A 20,776-nucleotide genomic window follows, 5' to 3' on the forward strand; every position below is an offset into this window, starting at 1 on the left:
TGATGGGTTTCAACCATAATGAATGTTTATAAATAAGAAATTAAGAATCTTTCATGTCCATGTGGCTGAGACTTCAGCTTCTCTTCTCTTGGTCAGAGTATGCAGCCTTCGGCCATTCTGAGCTGATTAAGCAAACAATGCTGGAGACAGAGTAGTGACTTTAAATTGATCTCTTAGCCGTTGGATTTTTAAAAAAAGGCTGATGTCGATATGTGTCAAAATGCCGAATATGGGCTCCGATAATCGGCCCAGCCGTTAATCTGTCTATCCCTAGTTTTTATGCTTTTATGCAGCTCAGAATGGCCAAATGATGCATGCTCTGACCAGGAGAAGAGAAACTGAAATCTCAGCCACACAGTTATGAAAGGTTCTTAATTCCTAATATGTATAAACATGTATTATGGTTGAAACCCATCATTTCCTTTCGGGTCTTTCACCGGAGACAGCATTTGCATTCTGGGCTTAATAAGCGCTTAGAAGCAGGGAAACAAGGATTTTCACACACCGGCCTCATTGTGTGTTCACAGAAGGGAAACAGTTCCCCCTTGGCCACCTACATTCGAATTTGAGAAAAATTCCTGTTAGAGTGATTGAGACTTGCCGCAATCATAAATCTTCAGCCTGATTCTGGTGTTCAAACATTATCAGGAGACCAATTACATCACCTACAACAGGCACAAGGATTCCCCTCGGCCACAGGACTTTCCATACATCCTGATTGTTGATGAAGATTAGAATTTGACAAACAGAACTTTATCAGTGCCAAAAAGAAGCAAGATTTTGACTCACTGGCTTCAGTTCCCACATAAGGCATAAAGGTCACCCTCGGCCCTCTGACTGTATCCATACCTCACGATTGTTAATGAACATTAGAATTAAAAAAAAATCATGTTAGATGGCTGAGACTTCAATTTCTCCTTTTCTTTCTCCAGAGAGAGCATTTGTCCATTTTGAGCTTATTAAGAAAAATGTTTGTGAAATTCTAATGTTCATGAACAATCAGGAGGTATGGAAACAGTCCATGGCCGAGGGGAAACATTTTCCCTTCTGTGGACACACAGTGAGGCCAGTGTGTGAAAACCATAATTTCTCTGCTTCTACACGCTTATTAAGCTCAAAATACAAATGCTGTGTCCAGTGAAAGGAGAGGAGAAATGAAATTTCAGCCACTTTAACATGAATGTTTGTCAATTCCTAATGTTTATTGACATTCAGTTCATGAACAATGGGGATGGATGGAAACAGTCGACAGCCGCGGGGGAACTTTTTGCCTTCTGTGGACTCACAGTGAGTCCCATGTCTGAAAGTCCTCATGTCTCTGCTTCTGCTCGCTCATTAAGTTCAGAATGAAAAACTGCTGTCTACTGAAAGGAGAGGAGAAAGTGAAATCTCAGCCACTTTAGTATGACTGTTTGTTAAATTCTAATGTTCATTAATAATCGGGAGGTATAGAAACAGTCAGCAGCCGAGGGTGAACTTTTTGCCTTCTGTGGGCACTTGAACTAAGGCCAGTGAGTCAACAACTGCCAAAGTAACTCAAATCAAATGTAAAGTAACTAATAACATTTATTCACTGTGTACAAATACAATTTAGAGTTTCTGATACCCTCCATATTTTCATTTTGTGAGACAGTCTACTCTTCCTGCACTATATTTTAGAAAGAAATATTGGTCTGTTTCTCATAGCTGGAGTTAGTTCTATCACAGATTCTTTTCTCTACCATGCATTGATCAAATATAGCTGTTGTTGGCTATAGAACTTGTCAGGAGCCATCACAACAGTTTTGGTTTGGTTTGACTCAGTTGTTGCAGAATGTTCTCATTAGACTGAATGAAAAAGGCTACAATCTAAACAGAGAGAGACTAGAATTAATTAGTCACCAATTAACCCGCATGTCTTTGGACTGTGGGAGGACGTCAGAGTATAAAGGGAGAACATGCAGACTCTGCACAGAAAAGCCCTGGGCGAACCAGAGTTAAAACCTAGAACCTTATTGCTGCCTTCTTGCTGCCCTGTCCGCAGACAGATCCTTCTCCAAAGATTAAATTTGCACTTCACCTGAGCTTCTTTCCCCTAACTGCCACTAGAGGGTGCCAAAGCTCGTAGATTACTTCTCTTACAACCACAACTCCAGCACTTAAGATGACATTTGACAGTTTAATTATATTTTACATAAAGAGACCCAGAGACCAAACAGTAATCCTGTGTTAGAATGTTACTGTCCCAGGTCTGCTTGATGTCACTTAGCTTGTGGTCGCCTGAAAGGATTTAAAACAAGACTCCCACAAGATTAAGCATTAATGCAGCACCCACTTGAGGCCTATATCATTTGATTTGCTTTGGTGGCAAGTGAAATGATTCAGTTACCACAAACCTGCAGCATTTGGGAACCACAGGTGTTTGGGGGTGACCCACTGTGTCTTGTCAGGAATCCAGTCTTCCATTTGTTTTGCAAGTGGCAAGTATGATCACATGAAATGTTTTCTCACCCCATACAACCAAATATACTCTCTATAAAATACTCTCTTATATATTCCTAAATCCATGGATGTATTGTCAAAGTCAGTCTTAGCATCAAACCTGTTCCTCTTGCCCCACCCACATCCACATGATTGACAGCTGTCTGTCACAGCCTGTCCCCTCCCATCTATCAAATTACAGTCCTGTTCCCCCCTTTGTGGTCTCTGTTTCCTCCACCTGATCCCCCAATTCCTCACACACTGGGATGGACTGCAGTACTTACGGTAGGACACTTACTCCTTCATCTGGTCTGGTGTTTCACCTCAGCTTTCAATCAATATCAAGATTATTGCTGATTGTTTCTGATGTATTTCTGATTTCAATCTGGTCATTCTTTGGTAAATACAGAAACTGAGAGGAGGGTTAGTAGATATCATGATAAAACTTATTTTTACTAATATTTAGCATTTTTAAGCAGCCCTTTAAAAATGTTTGTAACACACTGTAATGACATTTCAAGTCTTTATTAATGTATTTATCAATTATAAGACTTTTAGACTTTTTATATGACTTTTAGACATATGAGAGTGTCTGGAGCTTTACATCTGTCATTCATTACAGTATACTTTATACCTCAAAGACTTTATATGGCATCAGTTATAAGCAGGTTATAAACATGTAATAACTGGTTTCTAACAGACTATAATGTAGCTGTGAGCAGATGTATCTGTCAGCGACAGTGACTCCTGTACACTGCTGTATAAACAGATAATGAATGACAGTGTAACAATGAATGACAAAATATAATGATATTAAAATGTTTTCATGAGAGATGTAATAATTACTGACAAACAGTTTACATTAATAATCATTTAAAAGGTCCTTACAGCTACATATAACTACATTATAGTTTGTTATAATCCATTTATTCAATATTTGTATATGGCCTTTAGGACTTAAAGTAGAGTGTGTATGTCATAATTACCCTACATATTTGTACTGTATACATGTGCTGTGTTAGAAATACAATCAGACTGAACAGATGTATTGTGTAATTTGTAATAATTCATGAAGTGCATATGTCATCATATCAAGTGTATGTGCAGTCAATCATGTTTCAGTCCTCAGTAGTAAGAAATATACTGTATCAAAAGCCCAGAGATTTATTATAGAATCAGTATGTATGTGATTGTTTTTAAAAACTCATAAATTAAATGCAGTGAAAAGACAAAATGATGCAGGTTTAGATGTTTTTTAGTCACAGGTGAGCATAAAACATGACTAGCAAGAACTAATCAAGACAACAGGAGTATCTGCTGCTTCTGCGCCACACTTCGACTAATAAATGCTTCATATTTCATAGAAATAAACATTCATAATCATATCAAAATCATAATATTTTCATTTAATTTCAACTGTGTTACATTATTATTATCTGCTAATACACTAGACATACCTCACAGGGGGACTTATACTTACTGACAAATGCATTAATAAAAATATTTCTGTCAGCAATGACATTGCAGTGTGCTATAGCATCTTATAAACCATTCATTGTTTATACACTGCTTACGAATAAAGCATAGTAACATCAAGTAACTCACTTTATAATGTGAAAGTGACAAAAAACTGTCATATAAATATATATATCTTGATATTTTATTTCTGTGCCAGAGCTGGACACCCTGGATGTCCCCCCTCTCACCCCAACCAGTAAGGAGGTCCTGAGCCAGGCAGTGAAGGCCAGTTTCGCTGGCTTCACCCAGGAGAGAATCAACCGTCACTTCCCACAGGGTACAGCTTGTACCATCAGCATATTTAAGTTATCAATATAGGAGTAAGAGCTTTGATGAGAGGAGGTGAAATGGTTGTAGAACTTTGTTTTGTACATTCAGCTGTGGATTTGTGGATTTATATATGCCCAGATCCTACCTTGTGGTCAGAGCAGGAGGTGAACCACTGGCTGGACTGGTGCCAGGCTGAGTTTGGGCTCCACTGCCTGGGCTCAGACCTGAGAGGCATGCGGGGTAGTGAGCTGTGTGGTCTGGACCGAGATGCTTTCCTGAGCCTGATGTCCGACTGCATTGCAGGGGAGATTCTATGGGAACATCTGGAGACCATGAGGAGAGGTAAAAACATTTTTCAACCAATTTTTTTTTTTCAAACTCACATTAGAACAGTGTCTCACAATTATTGTGTTCGTTAATCTACAATCCCAATTTCAACAGACCTTAGGTGGAGTAGAACAACCTATAGTTTTCTTATAATACATATAATTTGAAAATAGCTATATTCAAATTAAGTTAGAGAAGTAATATTATACCTGGATAATTAGTGGAATTTAGATGTCTCCATTTATTAAAGTTGTGGGTGGTTTTGTTTCATAATGTGTGTCCTGTATATGTAGATATGTATTGTATCTGGGTATATACACATGTGCTTATGAGGGCACACAGGTACATGCATTCTTGAGCATATCTTCTTTTTTACATATTAGTCATTAATAATACACAATGATAACACAATGTGGCTGAAAGAATGTTTAATTCTGCAGAGAATGAGTATGACTGCAGTTCTTCATTACTCACTTGCACAGTACCATCTTACTGTCAGCTGCAATTCAACAAAGGTATGCAATAATGTGTCTACTACTTTGGTAATTATAGTTCCACTGTTACATTTAATTACTACACTGTACTTGTTATAATATTATTATGAATAAGTTAAGCTGATCTTTGTTCCCTCAAAAAACTACTCAGACTATGTTCAGGAGCCTTCAGCCAAACACAGTTACCATCTTCAGTATCATCCCACTGAAAGGACAGACCTCCACACTCTGGACCCTGTGACCGTACAAGATTATTATCTGATCAAAACAGAGGATCCCAGCAGGACTATGGCCTCTCCTGCCCTGCATCAGGAAACAGGAATTAATGGAGGTAAGAGTACCTTATGAAAATTTTATGAGTAATTATAGTGATGACTGGAGGCATTATTCAAAACTGTTGTCACTGAGTATGAGTCGTGTTCTGGGGTTGGGGTACTTAGATTAGTCATATTTTGAAGACCATAAGTAGAATTGGCTGTGTAAACGAAGCATTTTCACAATTTACCTTTGTGCTATACAGCCATGAAGACAGTTCTGGTTTCATTAAATCAGGTTTTGAGATATCCAGCTCTGAAATTTCTGGTGAGTGGGATTTAGTTTATGGTACTCCTAACACAATGTATGTTTTTACAATATATGTAAAAATTAACAGGAAATATTTCTGGAGAAATAATGTCTTGTTGAACCCAGGATTACAATGAAATCTGTCAGTTCTCCTCTGCTTTACAGAGCTTTTTAGCCTCTTGTTTGGGTTTTGTTTGGCCTCTCATTGTTTGGGTTTTATGGCCCGAAAAGTCCACTCTCATCATTAAGTCAACAATGAATAAAGTGAAGCGTATTGATTGGTTGAAGAGGAGTAAAATTAGCCTACATCTTAGCTTTACAGGAACAAAACACCTGGAAGTAACAGCTACTCTCTTCTCTCAATGTGAAGGTGTTAGTGGCAGGTCTAGAGACAACAGATAAAGTTGGCAACTAGTTTATGAAGAAAGCGCAACATCTAGCAGCTTAACACTCATATTTTTCTCAGGAGTTTCTCAGGAGACTGAGACAAAGCTAAAAGAAGAGAAGTGAACATTGGACTTAAAATTACTACATAGAGTACATTTATCACCTAGATTATCTTCTCTGTGCCCTAAATGCAAAATAAACACTGGTAACCTCGTACATTGCCTTTGGTCTTGCATCAATATAGAGACATACTGGGAATCTGTATGAGATGCAGAACATGTTTGGAACTGAGCTTAAACTGGACCTAGTTTCACTTCTCCTTGGTCTTCCTAATACACAAGTTGCTAATGTACATAATAAAAAGCTATTCAGCGTATTGTCATTCTGTGCAAGAAAGGATATATTACTTCACTGGATTTCCTGTAGGGGCCCCACACTCTCTATCTGGTATAAAATTATAATGGAACATATCACACTGGACTTGTTGACCTATCTGAAGCACTCAAAGGTGCCTGAATTTGTAACATTGTGGAGGACATTCTTTGGTCATGTGATTATAGATGTGTCTGCTATTCTATCTTTTTTCTTGTAAATAAATAAATAAAATAATCACTGTGTGCTGGAAGAAACAACGAACAAATGGGCCAAAACATCACTATTAACATATGCTAATGTGTACTGCATTAGTGCAGTACATATAGTACATAATAAGCTCGCATTGATGTTCAAATTGTAATTGTAATCGCTCACACTGGATTCATGACTAAATTGTGCTAAAGCACAATGGTTTATAGCTGTTCTGCATCATCACCTGAGAGCCTAGCTCTGTTCTTACAAACCTGCTTTATTCTTATGCACTTCTTTACTTGTGGAGACAGACTCTGAGGTAGAGATTACGCACAGTGATGATTCTGACATCGTGGGCTCTCTATCGTGGGCTCCTCCACTCCAGGATACAGACCCAGTCATGGAAGAGACCATGTCTGAAGATGTCTTTACTTTACCACAGCCACATAGGAGCTTCAAGGAATATGTAGGCAACAAAACAGATCTGGGCAGAGCTGTGATACCGGCAGCCATCCTCGCTGGTTACACTGGTCAGTGGTGGTTGAACGTGCTAATAGCGTCCTATACAGATACATGTCAGTTGTAGACCTGCAACAGAAGTTGATGCTGATTTTGCAGTTGTTTCAATAGGAAGTGGTCCCATTCAACTGTGGCAGTTTCTCCTGGAGCTTCTGACAGACCGCAGCTGTCAGTCATGTATAAGCTGGACAGGAGATGGGTGGGAGTTCAAGCTGACAGACCCTGATGAGGTACGCAGTGTCCATGGGTTTGGAGAACATTGGATGTAAAACACAGATTCCCCACATTCCCCTATTGTTGTCCTCTGGTGTCTGATGTAGCTTTGTTTCCAGGTGGCTTTGCTGTGGGGTCGGAGGAAGAACAAACCCAAGATGAATTATGAGAAGCTGAGTCGAGGTCTGCGCTACTACTATGACAAAAACATTATACGCAAGACGGCCGGCAAACGCTACGTCTACCGCTTTGTCTGTAACCTGCAAGGCCTGCTGGGATATGAACCTGGGGAGTTGCACGCTATGTTGGACATCAGTAGCAAGAGTCACCAATGACTCCATAAACACTGGGAAGAAGGAGCAAAGAGACACTTTTTATTTTATTTTATTTTTTTAAATGGGATTCTTCCAACTGCAGCTTTTATCACTTATTATTTGTGAGAGCAGTCCACCTGAGACCTGGTGGTGATACAGTGTGTAGGTGTGTGTACATATTTGGGAGTTTGTTTGCTAGTATCAGTTACGACCAGTAACAGATGACATGTATCACTTTATCTTGTCACACAATAAAATTCCCAGAAAAGTCTGTTAAGTCATTTATTTTGATATAAATAAATAAGACAAATGTGTAGTTCACATGCAGATAATGAGCAGACAACATGTGACTTCAGATGTCTTGTGCTTCTTGGCCCTCCTGGCTTTCCATATAGGCATGCATCAGTGTCTTTAAAACTTTGCAACCTTGTTTTGATTGTTCAGACTCTTCTTCTGATTTTACTTTCATCCTTAGCAGTCATCTCAGCATAACACAGAGTATCAGGTGTTCAGACTGGGGCTGCCTTTGTGCAGACATGTTGTACTGATGAAATTATAAAATAGGATCCAGGAACTTTATCATTTTATCATGAATCATTTTGCTAAAACGCAGTTTTATGGATCCATTATTTCAGATGATTTTCCTGAGATTTTTCCTGTGTGTTACTACCACTGTTATTACTCATCATAATGAGGGGTTAACATTAGAAATACAGCTCCTTTCAGTTATCTAACAGGAATCCTTCCATATTTGATTGGTCATTGCAGCATCTTATTGGGTGAGGCCCCTTTGAGTTGTGGCAATAAACTCAGTCGGATTCAATTTTTTCATCCCAGCCCTGCATAGTTATTGTCTATCTGAACACTATCTGTGCAATTATGTGAGACAGATGGCCAGCTCAAAGCAAGCATATCACAAGCCAAGATGTTAACAAACTGCACTCTGACCTGTGACGGTGCTGGTTTGAAACCCCTGGGCAAAGATCAAATCCTCTTCGGAGAACAAGCTGAACATCACAGCTCTGGTGTTTGTACTGGGAAGCTCCTACATGAATATGTGACTCCAAAGAAAGACTCCAAATAATTCCTTCCAATGAGAGACTAACAACATAAAATGAATGAACCATTTGGTGGTGAAGGTTCATATGTGAACACAGAGATCCAGCCTGAGAGTCCCTGCCAGGAGGTGTTTTAGCAGAGATCAGCTGGTGGGTGAACTAATGGAACCTAATTGATATATTCATGCTTGCTCAGCCAACTCTTTGTGCCTTTCACTTCACTGCTTCTGTGAAGTAGGTGTGTGGGTGACTGGAATAGCCAGTTCCTGCAGAGAAGTCAGGCGGTCTAATTCAACATCTCTGATAACACTCAAGGATTGTTTATTGATTTATTACCTTCATATTCCTCATCCAGTCTGAAATTTAGTTCTACTCCTGTGGATTTAAGCATGGCTCCTGTCAGTCCCTGTGCTGTCTCCATAATTTCATTATTCCTATGTAAATACACACATGCTAGAGAATATTCTGCTGAAGTTACAGAAACTAAATATAATGTATCTAGCCTCTTTGACAACATCTGACCTAAGATATTTTGGACATTTTGTTGATTGTATTTCTATAACTTTCAAATGATTTTTAGCCACATTAGCAGTGTGGCAATGATGACAGTGACAGTTAGTCTGTCATTGTGGTCCAGAGTAGAATATCTCTGGACCACAATGGTAGTGGCAGTGGTAGTTTCAACAAAAACTTTTGGTTTATGAACAAATACCTGCAAAACTGACAATCCCATCAGCCCCAGCTGTACTTTGCATTTGGAAATCATTAACAAATATAAGTTCAAGTCTCATTTTTGAAGGACCAGTGTGTAAGATTTAGTGACATCTAGTGGGGAGAGAACAGATTGCATCCAACTGACTACCTGTTGCGGCTTCACCCTTTCCAAGCATATTGGTGAGTCTATGGTGGCTGTCAGGTGACAAAATGGCATAAACTACCACATCGACAGGTCTGTCAGGTGAAGAGGTTTGTTTTTAGAGCCATATTTAGGTATTGTATTTAGTTGTTAAAACTACAGGTGGTAGCTGACATGCACTCTGTCCTTTCTTCTCCTTTGTTTGTCTTCTGTTTACAAGCTATACTGTCAACTACATAGATCTATTTTTAGTTTGTGGAATTTTCTCTACTTTTTTTGCAAAATACTCTCTTTTGGCATCAAACTGTTGCTTAAAAGAAACCATCTGGAATTTAGATGGGAAATCACTCTTTGGTAGAACTACTAATAATCTGAAATGTGATGATGAGCTACAAATAGACACAAGCCTTAATGGTTGGAAAACAATGTGCTCTATTTATACTATTAAATTTATAAGCTTAGAAGTCCAAGTATAAAGCATCATAAAGGTAAATACCCAAGTAAAGTACAAGTACTACAAAACTGTGCTTAAGCACAGCACTTGCATAAATGTACTTAATTACTCTCCACCACTAGACTCTAGTGTCGACAAAAGTATTTAAAAATCCATGAGATGAGATGAGATGAGATGAGTTGAGATGAGATTAGATTAGATGAGAGGAGTTGAGATGAGTTGAGACAGCATCTCCGTGTGAATGATACACACAGAGTAATAACTGAGGAGAATGTTAAAATAAATGGTGGATATGATGGATACAGTTTTACCTGATTTAACTAAGAACAGGCCAAAGAGGGACTAAAATGTTTTGTATCCTCTACTGCTACTGTTTATACACTTAAATGTTGAATGAGCTTCAAGACACTAAAGCACATTCAAACATCTGCATGTATCCTGGAATTGAAGGTAAATAGAACAGACAACTTGGAATATAATTATTGTCCATTACTCAGTTTAGTTTCGTCTCTTGTTGTTCACAGCTCTTGAGGGGAAATTGCAGTAGTATAAATTACAAGGTTAATGTCATATTCTCCAACCTGGAAAAGACATGAGCCCTGTCCAGACTCAGACAAAGACACACACTCTGCCCCATGTTGTCTCTTCCATTAGCAGGCCTTGGGAGTCTAAGTGGTGGAAGTAATCCTCACACACTCAGTGCTCTCACTCTGAGTCTGTCACCTGTTCACTGACGGATAAAAGAACATCAGCATTCAGCCATGTCTTATCAAAAACAGATTTGCATTTTCATGCTGCAAATGTGGGGGATGTAAATGATATGTTGAAACCTCAACATGTAATACAGAAGAAAGCTCTTCCTTACATATAACAGATTTGTAAAAGTATTCACCCAAAGGTCCCAAATTTACCAGGTTTCCTCATTTACTCCAGCTCAAAGAGAGCATCCCTGAAGAGAGACAGGACTGATGTCTACATCTACCTATTATCACATGACCCAAGTTCCATGTTGGGTTCCTTTACTCTGAGCAAACTCCACAAACAAACATAAATTAATAGAACAATACTAAGTATTATGATGAACTGTGAATTTTCATTCTGGAGTCTGACACTGTTTTTGTGGCTGCTGTTTGTTGTCTCTCTCTATCTAAGAGGAATTTCTGCTGTCTTGTGACAGACAATAAAGTTGTTCTCTTCTATTCTAACTATGAACTGTTAGAATAGTTCATAGAATAGAATCAGAATCCCACTGACAGGTTCCCAGGCCATTGTCCATTTCAGCTGGAACAACACAGTAAAATTATTGTGTTCATATTAATAGTTAAGTCACAGAAATATAAGTCAGATGGTAAACACACTGAAGACACAGTAAACACACTCATGCTCAGCTGCACGCCTAATGCTCTGTAAAATGAAAATGCTGTGAAAACATGAGGAGGAACTACTGACTCACTCTCTCTCTCACACACATACACACACACTGAGTGTTTTATTGTTTTATGTTATTATGTACTGTAATGGAAAATGAAACTGTCTAGTACATGTTTTCAATCAAAAATAATGATAGTTTTCATAATTATTTATGTTTTTTTCCTCCACTAAATAATTATATAGTTTAACATTTATGACTCATATGTATGAGACAAGATGCATCTCGCTTTCCGCCCTAATCCCAGTCTCACATGGGACATGCTGCAGCCCTCTGCGACCCTCAAGGATAAGCACCTACAGATAATGGATGGACACTTACATGATTTTGATATTTATAATTGTTCTATTATCACTGCTACTATTCTACTGTACATGTTACTTATCCCCAGAGGAGAGAAACATGTTACCAGTGTTAGCAGACTTGGGGGTCTGTCCACTCAGTTGAGCTGAACTGGGTGGATATTGTATTGTTTTGGGTATGGTGTATTTATATGGGCAACTTTTTATACCGTTTGTGGTGTTTAAGACAGTTGACTGTCAAACCCAAATGCCAGTTCAGTTTATTACAACTAAGTTGACACTATAAATGCAATATTTCAATATATGTGTGTATACATGTAACATTATATACAATATAAAAACAAGGGTCACCAAATATATAATAACCAGGACTGTAACCAGCATATTTGAAATCCTCCAGCCTAAAAATGCTCAGTAAACATATACAGTGTATGTAAAACCCTGGATGGCTGAGTCTCAGTGAGAAAATGATTGACTGGAGGCAAGACACAGGTGGCTGATTTAAGGCTGTTAAATAAGTAGAGCCCTAAAAAGGGCCACAGATTGATCAAGCACACAGCTGTAACATGTGGCCCTGAAATCCACGCAGGCAGGGGGTCTGGTCTTAACGCCACATGGCAACCTCTGAGCTTTGTGTGAGGCTTCACTACACTTAAACATACACACATAATATATACATGTACAAAACTGTATGTGCTCTACCGAGATGATTTGTATCATAAATAAATTCATGTCACTGACTGTTACATCCCATTTTTGCATGTTGTTCACTTGATCACAGACCTGTTGTTAGACTGTTAAATAGAAAAACCCATACAGGGACCTGTTAATGCTCTTTCATTAGACTAAAACTCTCCTAGTGGCCCCTAGAGGCTGACAATGGACAAATTTTTTAGCTCACATTTCAATGTATTGTCATTTCAACTATAAAAATCTAAGTGCAAAACACAAGCTCACCACAAAGTCCTTTTATCAGCTGTTCTGGAGCTTCTGATCCCATCACATTATCTTCATCAACAGATAGAGTTTGCCAGTTGTGATGGAATTACAGATGTTTAAGTTTCCATTTTTTGAGCACTCACTATAACTTGCTGTAAAGCTCAGTAAAACTGAGGAGAGTGATTCCTTGTAGGCTCATCATCTGTCATTTGATTCATTGTTCTTACAAAAATAGTGACAATAGTCTTTCTTTTTTTTAAATCTTATCATGGACCAAATGTTATGGCACTCCCACTAGGTAACCTTTGTTACCTAGTGGGAGTGCCATAATCAAAAGGTTTGGAGATATGTCTTGGATAAAGGTCTCACAGATGGACAGACCAATTTTAGTCCCTGCTGCTAGTAACATCTGGTTCAATCAGATATGTTACAATGTTATCATGGATGTGTTTTGGCTTGACTATTTTATAATTCATTTAATTGTAGCAATAGCAATAATAGCTGTGTTAGTATCATCTAACGTTTCAGTGTCCATGAAAGTATAAATCCTGCTTAAAGAGGGAGTTCAGCCAGAGATTAGTTTAAATGTAAAATAAGTGAAATTTAGACACACTGAAAATCAGCATGTTCAGGAATAATTCAACAACTGAGGAAATACAATTATTTGCTTTCTTTCCCAGACTGAAATGAGAGGAATGGTATCAGTCTCATCTGTATGTTAGCTACAGAGCTGCAGTCTGCCTGTGGCTAGCCTAGCTTAACATTACAACTTGAAACAGCTAGCCTGATTCTGTCTCTGTCTCTGCCTGACTCTGTCCTCATCCATGACTAAGTGATAGATTTGTTTCATTTATACACAAAAAAGGGGAAAAAAAAAAAAAAGGGGGGGGGGGGGGGGGGGGGGGGTTTAAGGGGAGTTATATGCTGGAGCATTAACAGCATATAGCATTAATGTTGCTGTCTGTAGCTACACTTATATGCACAAATGAATTAAAACATGCACACAAATGAGTTAAAAAGCCAGGCTAAACCTACTGTTTATTGGTTAAATGCTATATAATGAAAACAAACAATGTCTACTATTTATATTAAAAAAGATCCATGTCCAAGCAGTCTATGAGTCTAAAATTAGTTCTCAGAAATCAACCAACAAAGACAAAATATGGCATCAGTGTTTTATTGCCAGCAGAAAATTCCATTGGATTAAAATCCACATTAATGATTGAGAGAAATGAGGAAGAGTGCTTATGTGCATCATTTAAGATAAGTATAAGGCCTGTTTTGCAGTAGAAAATATTTACTGATGTAAGGGTGATACTGTGTGTGTGTGTGTGTGTGTGTGTGTCATTGAGACTTCTGTTTCTCCCACTGTTCTGGTGTGAGGGTCTTCTGTTCGAAAGCGTGGATCTCTTTCAGCTCCTCAGCTAGACATGTATTCACCATCCTGACAACACATAATACAGGTTTGGAGGTTACACAGGTACGGTTGTAACAGTAAGCATGTTTTACATCCAGGGAACAATGTTGTTCTGATGTTGCTACACTCATGTGTGACAGATCTATACTTGTTACTTTTCATGAAACGATATCACCGAGGGCTTCATCTGTCTGTTAAAGTGACGTTTTTGTAATTGAGACAAACAGGTGTACTTTGTAATGTTCCTTAGAACTTAACTCAGATCTGACGGGATATTTACAATAATGTGATATTTGTCACATTTGGCGGGGGGTGGGGGGGTGGCTGTGACACAGCAGCTTATTCAGATATGAAACCAGTATGCGTCTGATGTATGAATAACTACAGTGAGGTATGTGATTTTACAATAGTATATCATTCTGTACAGTGCAAAATGCCTCACTTGAGCAGCAGGATCTCATGGTGTCTGTAATGCACGCTTACAGGCTGTTTCATTATCTGTTAAAACAGACTACATGTATGTACCTGTATGTACCTTCACAAATGTGATGTTGTGTATCACAGTCAATTATAATAATGATAATATATGATATATAATATATATAATAGTATCTTTGTAATGATCTTTGAATTAAACAGACACCAAAGATTTGAGCGGCCCTGCACACATACAAAAGTATATCAGAGATAATTACTACAGAGTGTAATACCTGTGTCTTTGTAACAGTGGTTTACCCTCAAATTGGGATGACACCACCAGGACTTTAAAGCTGGCAGCACATCTGTTAGGTGACGTATCCTCCACATCCTGGAGAAGGCAAGACAAATATTAACAGCCATCAGTTAGCTCATTCTCTTGCTGCTGCTGAGTTACTGAGATCTTCGTCAAGGACTGTCGAAGAACCCTTGCCAGATAACTAGCATCTGCCACAAACAGTGGCTGCTCAGTGGTAGCTAGAGGTGCCACAATTTGAGGGAGGCCTTCCTGCACAAGAAGTAGTAGCAAGAGACGAATTGTACAGTGATGAATTAACCATCCAGCTGCTTCAAGTATTAAACATGGACTTTGGCACATAAAACAATAGGAAACTGTTGGAATGAACTGTGTGGTCACTACAGTACATAGATTCATCTTGAAGAACATATAATACAAATGAGAAACACTGAAACAGAAACATACCACGTGCACTGCCGCGAGTTCCTTAATAATTTTATCCCGGATGTGATCAGCTGTTACAGCCATGTCTGCATGAACAAAACAAATGGTGTAACGTTAAGGCCAGTAAATCAGTTGCTATAACGAGATACAAACAGCCAGCTAATTCATAGATTTCAAGAGATCAGTCAGAGATAGTCAGGCTGACACCGGAAGTGCTATGGTATTCCTAAACTTAAAAAAATCTATATTTCTTACAAACACTGCTACAGCACAGTTGTGGACTCAAGTTGTAATTTAAACATCTATTATTACCAATAATATATACTGTAGGGTATTCTCACTAATTTCAGTCACCGTGCGTGAGGAGGTGGGTGTCACAGACCTCATAACTGACCGAAGAAATGTCCAATTGCTTTGCCGCAATGACAACTATGGCCAATGAGGTGCGGTATGTTTTTTTAAAAGTAGCGAATCATAATATCAGGGGTCCTTACAGAAAGCCTAACAAAATGTTTGTAGTGATTCATTTAAACAAAAAGGTCTCTCATATTCAATCAATTTAAGATGTAGCGGTATTGATTATTTGTTATATATGATGTGGTGTGTTCATTAGCCACGCAGCGAGACACATTCAGTCGTTATAAAATATATTTAATCAGGCAGCTTCGCGGGCTACTACAACAGATACTGTTTTCATCCAGTCATGAACGTACGAAGTCAATAATCGTTGTCTGCGAAAACATATAATGCCGACGCTACTGTCTTTGAGCAAACAGTTCAAGCTGTATTACGGTGAAAATGGCAATATTGCTTCAGTTGAGCTTTCTGATATTTTACAATTATTTTATCTGTCTTTTTGTTTATGGCTGTACTAACTAAGCCAACGTAGCTATCTCTTGTGTAGGCATGGATGCTGTGTAGCGGCAGCTTAATTGGTAATAATACTCTGCTTATTTTTCTTCTACAATGGTGGTCGAGGTGGAAAGCTTCTTTGGTGTATACATGCTTTACTGTACCAATCCTAAATTTAAAGGCCGTATCTACATCGGCTTCACCGTGAATCCTGAGCGGCGGATTGGACAGCACAATGCTGGACGGCACAGAGGGGGAGCCAAGAGGACCAGTGGAAGAGGGCCATGGTATGACCTGTTATCCTGCTTAGACTTAGACTAGACTTTATGGATCCCTTTGGGATGATTCCCTCAGGGAAATTAAGTGTACTGTACTGTAGTACAGGATGGAGACGCTGTGGAATCACAAAAATCATTTTCAGCATATATTTCTTTGTTTTGTTTAGGGAAATGGTACTCATTGTACACGGCTTTCCTTCTGATATTGCTGCCTTGAGGGTAAGTATCTGTGATATGGTTTTTGAAATGACTGAGAGACAGTTTATTGTACCCAAATTAATTATCATTAATCATCAGTATTTACCCAACATTTGTGTTCTTCTAATGATGTAAAAGCTTCTGAAACAGTATTTACAGTCTAAATGCTGTTTCAGTGTTTCTGTGTGTAGACCTGTCTCCACTGTGTCCACTCCATTTTTACACAGTTAAATGTCTTGATAAGTACTTTTCTTGGGGGCAAAACAACACCCCAAAACAACAGCAACAAACAACAACAAAAAACAAAAATACGTAAATTTCCCTCTACGTAAAAAGCTTTATATACTGGGTTGTCCATATATAAGTTAAACACAATTTAAACTCTCAAATAATAACAGTATGGGACTCAAAAATCCTGTATTGGACTATGGTGTTACTCTTTACAGAGAGATAGATATCAGTCTGAATGGGGTTTAATCAAAGCCACAGGATCTAGAATCAATATGATTTATTTACATTGGGAACAAAGTTATGTTGTCCGTTTCTCAACAACAAAAAGTGAGATCAGTAGAGAGGTATTGGTGGTCAGGAGGACAAAGTGAAGTGAATGTGAGACACAAAACTTTATTTGCTGACTGTTTAAGTGCAGTTGTGTCCTAAAGCAGAAATAAATAACCATAAAACACCCAGCAGATTGTTTATTACAGAAACAGACACTCTGGATTTTTCAGTCTCCTTTGTATCAATTCATTACATCCTGTGAAACATCAGAGTCACTTCACAGTAAGTTTTCAAATAACAACACAGTGATGCTTTGTTGATGTTTTTTAACATATAAAATTGTCTTGAATACTGTTTAATTTGCCTGATCCTCAGCCACTGGACCTGTTCCCAGCTACATGGAGCAGGGTTACCAGTTCACCAGATTGTAGCTAGATTTACATGGAAAAGGTTTTAATTTGTCTGTATTAGAAACAAGAGGTCAGTGGCTCCACGGGGTTTCTTGTTGCTTCCCAGAGTCACCTGAGGATGTCAGGATGTTAAATACAGGGTATCTGTGGGTCCTTCATTTGAGTTTTAACTACCTGACTTAGATATATATGAAAATAAAATCTAACTATCATCATCATATTTCGGTGTCAGTTTGAGTGGGCATGGCAACACCCTCACTCCTCCAGGCGGCTCTCCCATGTCTCTCGGCGCTCCAGAAAAGAGTCCAGCCTGCAGTTCCACTGGCGCATCCTCTCCAACATGCTGCAGGTGGCACCATGGAACAGACTGCCGCTGACGGCCCGCTGGCTCAAACAGGAGTACAGGATGGATTTTGAGCCCAGTCTGCAGCCTCCACTTCACATCCCCATTGCTTTCGGCAGCGTGAGAGCCAAGAAGACACATCAGCTGCAGTCTGCAGGAGAAGAGGAGGAGGACATATTGTGGTGTTTCCTCTGTAAAGCCTTGGTTAAGGTAGATATCAGTGAGGACTTTGTTCAGTTTTGTCTCAAAGTTTGTAATGCTGTGCTTTTTTTTATTAACGTCTTCATCTTGAGGCCTATTTTTCTGCCTCCTGTCTGAAATGACTTACCCAGAATAAATTAAGTTTATCTTCACAACTTCAAGGGCTGTATGTATCTAATATTGATCTCAAAAGAAAGCTAAGACATTTGAGATTACTACAGAAGTGTCAGAATCAAGACGTGTGCTACTGTGTCAGAGTAAATTCACCTGAAAATTAAAATTTTTATCTTTGCCTAAAAAACCCACATTATTTAGAGTGAAAGCCATCTTTGCGTCATAGGATAGTAGCACAATTCACCTTAGAAACACCAGTGAAGATCCATAAAGAAGTAAACCCAAAGATAGTATATTGTAGGTAGAGTGCGTACTTCACTCTAAAAACCCCTTCGTCCTTATGTAAACTACCAGGACCTTTGTGATTCATTTCAAACTAACAGAGAGTCACAGGAGTAGACATTAGCAGCGTTTTTTTCGAAGCTGGAATATAACAAAACAGCAAAGGTAAGGGTTAGTACTTTATGATACTACTACTTTTTTTGCTACTCTTTGGCTGCTAGCTCACCAAGTTTTCGTCACACAGTGATGAGACAGACATCTTTGTAATCAGCTGCTTTCATGAAATGAGCAGAAGTACTAAAGTGGACATGTGCTGTTTTCCTGTTTTTGTTACATGCCCATATAATTGCTTGGGGTTTGAATTGTGTTTCGTTTGGGTGGTAAAAGCTTTTAGCTGAGTTTCTCCCTGTCATTTTGGTATGCTACATGTTAGGATGGGTGTGCATAGATCGTCTATACTGCACACATCTCACACTGCCTCCTGTACAGGGGGCTCTCGTGATGAAGAGGTTAAACATGTAATTCAGCATTTTGGGGAGTATTCACCTGAACATAAACACAATGTAATGTAATGTAATGAAGAGTTAAGTGCTGGACCTATTTCTTGAATAACAACAGTGCGTCGACCCAGTACTTCTGCAGTGTCTCCAGATATAAGTGGAAGTTGTCAGATACAGTTGATGAGCACAAATTTTGGTTTTGGTTGCTCTGAGTTAGACTGATAAATTGGCTAGGCTGATAGATCAGCTGATAGCTCTTAGCTTACTGCAGAAATGTCACTGTCAGTGTATATGTTGTGTATATGTAACAAGAAATGTTAGTGCAGAAATGCCAAATGCAGTGTGACGTAGTGTGGAAACAGCCAAGTTGATTTTTCTGCTGTAAAATGTCCTGCTCAGTGAGTACCCTGGATAAAGCTCTTTGACACAGAAAGTCTGATACAATAAGATACAATATCAGAGCTTGTTTGACTGTCTGACTTGGTTACACATTTCATTATCCTTTGTAGCTCACAGCTGAAAATTATTTCACTCCCCTTTCATCTGGATCAGTCATTTTCTGGTAAAAGGCCAGATAATTCCTGAGGGATTTATACTTCTTCCAAACTCCTTGTCAGATCTTCAGACAGCTTCAGAAACAAGCACATAGTGCAAACTAGTTTCGAGAGACCTTAAACCAGCTCTTCCTTAGTCTGGAACTAAAAATTGCAAAATACCAGATAACCTTTATTTCACTGCAGTCAGATCCTGGCTGGCTGGTTGGTTGGTTGGTCAATCTTTGTCTTTTCCTCAGGTGTCAGAAAAGCTAAGCTGTTTCCACCCATTGTGCGGAATGATCAGTCATGTGATCTGCCTCGCTAAACATTTCCTGAAGTCAGAGCCATCCCACCTCCTGCCTGTGGAGGGAGAATGTCCAGCTTGTCGTCGCTCTGTGCTGTGGGGGAGTCTCATCCGCCACAAACATGGCTGCTTCGGAGACCTGGAGGAGATCACACCATCTGCATCCCAAGTAAGTTACAGAGTGATTTTGTCAGAGCAGATTTATCATTTTACTGCCCCATTTATTGGATATTTGCAGGTATTATCAAATATCACCTGTCAGTGGCTCTCTTTCCAGTCTGGAACATATATACCTTCATATTCAATGCTAGCTTCTCCACTAAAACCCTGTGTAACAGTAGTTGTTTGCATACCTGATAAAGCCAAAGGCTGTGACTGAAAACCAGTTCACATGTATTACAGTGAATGTAGTGTTACTTTTCTATCTTCTAACTGTCTTAACTCTGATCCTCCACAGAGCCACTGGGCAGATGAACTGCAAAGAACTGAAGCAAAGGAGTCTGCAAAATGAACTGTAATGAACTGTGGTGCCACATGGTGCTGTCTGAGAATTACATAGATTCTGTTTAATGGAATATGACTTTTCAGACTGAACAGGAATGGACAGTAACTTCAAAAAAAGCTGCTGAGCAAAGACTGGACTCTCATCCCACAGGATCCTACCACTGATTTTTATAAATATGACCATGAAGCATGTTTTAACTATGTCTGCTGAAGTATATGTTTAATGTATTACATATTTGTGTAAATATTTGTATTTGAATGCATAGTCTGACCAATGAATAAATAAATACACTGACAATGTATGAAATGTGTCACAGGCATGCACTCGACTGATTTTGCTCTCTTAGGTAGAAAAGCAAAAATATATATGCACTGTCATTAGAAAATACACATTTGCATGCAGTAAATGCAAAAATATGCAAAACAAGTTATGTAATTACAGTAAATACAGGTGTGTTTCTGACCGACTTTAATCCAGATGTATGGATATTCCAGGATTTTCTTCT

The 20,776-nt window shown here is 38.8% G+C and overlaps 3 protein-coding genes across 8 annotated transcripts; 2 read left to right on the plus strand and 1 right to left on the minus strand.

Moving 5' to 3' along the window:
- Positions 1-229: 229 nt before the first annotated feature.
- Positions 230-7,670, plus strand: LOC108895179 (protein c-ets-1-B-like). Its single transcript, XM_051075736.1, has 7 exons — positions 230-254; positions 4,136-4,255; positions 4,405-4,590; positions 5,221-5,400; positions 6,899-7,117; positions 7,218-7,336; positions 7,439-7,670. Exons 1-7 carry the CDS (start codon positions 230-232, stop codon positions 7,652-7,654), a joined length of 1,065 nt encoding a protein of 354 aa, XP_050931693.1. The 3' UTR covers positions 7,655-7,670.
- A 6,162-nt stretch (positions 7,671-13,832) lies between these two features.
- zgc:112271 (uncharacterized protein LOC553698 homolog) lies at positions 13,833-15,694 on the minus strand. Of its 5 annotated transcripts, none has more exons than XM_018693855.2 (4): positions 15,560-15,694; positions 15,269-15,333; positions 14,799-14,896; positions 13,833-14,115 (listed from the first exon to the last, which is right to left on the minus strand). In XM_018693855.2, exons 2-4 carry the CDS (start codon positions 15,329-15,331, stop codon positions 14,016-14,018), a joined length of 261 nt encoding a protein of 86 aa, XP_018549371.1. In that variant the 5' UTR covers positions 15,332-15,333; positions 15,560-15,694; the 3' UTR covers positions 13,833-14,015. The 5 variants fall into 5 exon arrangements, with proteins under 5 accessions (XP_018549371.1, XP_018549374.1, XP_018549372.1 ...); XM_018693858.2 differs by having other exon boundaries at positions 15,630-15,693; XM_018693856.2 differs by having other exon boundaries at positions 15,602-15,683.
- A 219-nt stretch (positions 15,695-15,913) lies between these two features.
- On the plus strand, positions 15,914-20,581 carry slx1b (SLX1 homolog B, structure-specific endonuclease subunit). 2 transcript variants are annotated; one of them, XM_018693852.2, is made up of 6 exons: positions 15,914-16,182; positions 16,281-16,386; positions 16,545-16,596; positions 17,719-18,039; positions 19,720-19,935; positions 20,224-20,581. In XM_018693852.2, exons 1-6 carry the CDS (start codon positions 16,158-16,160, stop codon positions 20,275-20,277), a joined length of 774 nt encoding a protein of 257 aa, XP_018549368.1. In that variant the 5' UTR covers positions 15,914-16,157; the 3' UTR covers positions 20,278-20,581. The 2 variants fall into 2 exon arrangements, with proteins under 2 accessions (XP_018549368.1, XP_018549367.1); XM_018693851.2 differs by having other exon boundaries at positions 15,915-16,386.
- Positions 20,582-20,776: the final 195 nt, after the last annotated feature.

The sequence above is a fragment of the Lates calcarifer genome, linkage group LG14 (assembly GCF_001640805.2).
Source record: "Lates calcarifer isolate ASB-BC8 linkage group LG14, TLL_Latcal_v3, whole genome shotgun sequence".
NCBI lineage: Eukaryota > Metazoa > Chordata > Actinopteri > Centropomidae > Lates > Lates calcarifer.

Coding starts and splice junctions, on each gene's coding strand:
- LOC108895179 (XM_051075736.1), top strand. CDS start 230: ATGGGCTCCGATAATCGGCCCAGCC. Junction 4,591..5,220: donor TCTGGAGACCATGAGGAGAG/GTAAAAACATTT, acceptor AAAACTACTCAG/ACTATGTTCAGGAGCCTTCA. Junction 7,337..7,438: donor AGCTGACAGACCCTGATGAG/GTACGCAGTGTC, acceptor CTTTGTTTCCAG/GTGGCTTTGCTGTGGGGTCG.
- zgc:112271 (XM_018693854.2), bottom strand. CDS start 15,634: ATGAGGTCTGTGACACCCACCTCCTCACGCACGGTGACTGAAATTA. Junction 15,334..15,588: donor ACGCACGGTGACTGAAATTA/GTGAGAATACCC, acceptor TTGTTCATGCAG/ACATGGCTGTAACAGCTGAT. Junction 14,116..14,798: donor CCACTGTTACAAAGACACAG/GTATTACACTCT, acceptor ATGTGTTGTCAG/GATGGTGAATACATGTCTAG.
- slx1b (XM_018693851.2), top strand. CDS start 16,214: ATGGTGGTCGAGGTGGAAAGCTTCTTTGGTGTATACATGCTTTACTGT. Junction 16,387..16,544: donor ACCAGTGGAAGAGGGCCATG/GTATGACCTGTT, acceptor TGTTTTGTTTAG/GGAAATGGTACTCATTGTAC. Junction 16,597..17,718: donor CTGATATTGCTGCCTTGAGG/GTAAGTATCTGT, acceptor TTTCGGTGTCAG/TTTGAGTGGGCATGGCAACA.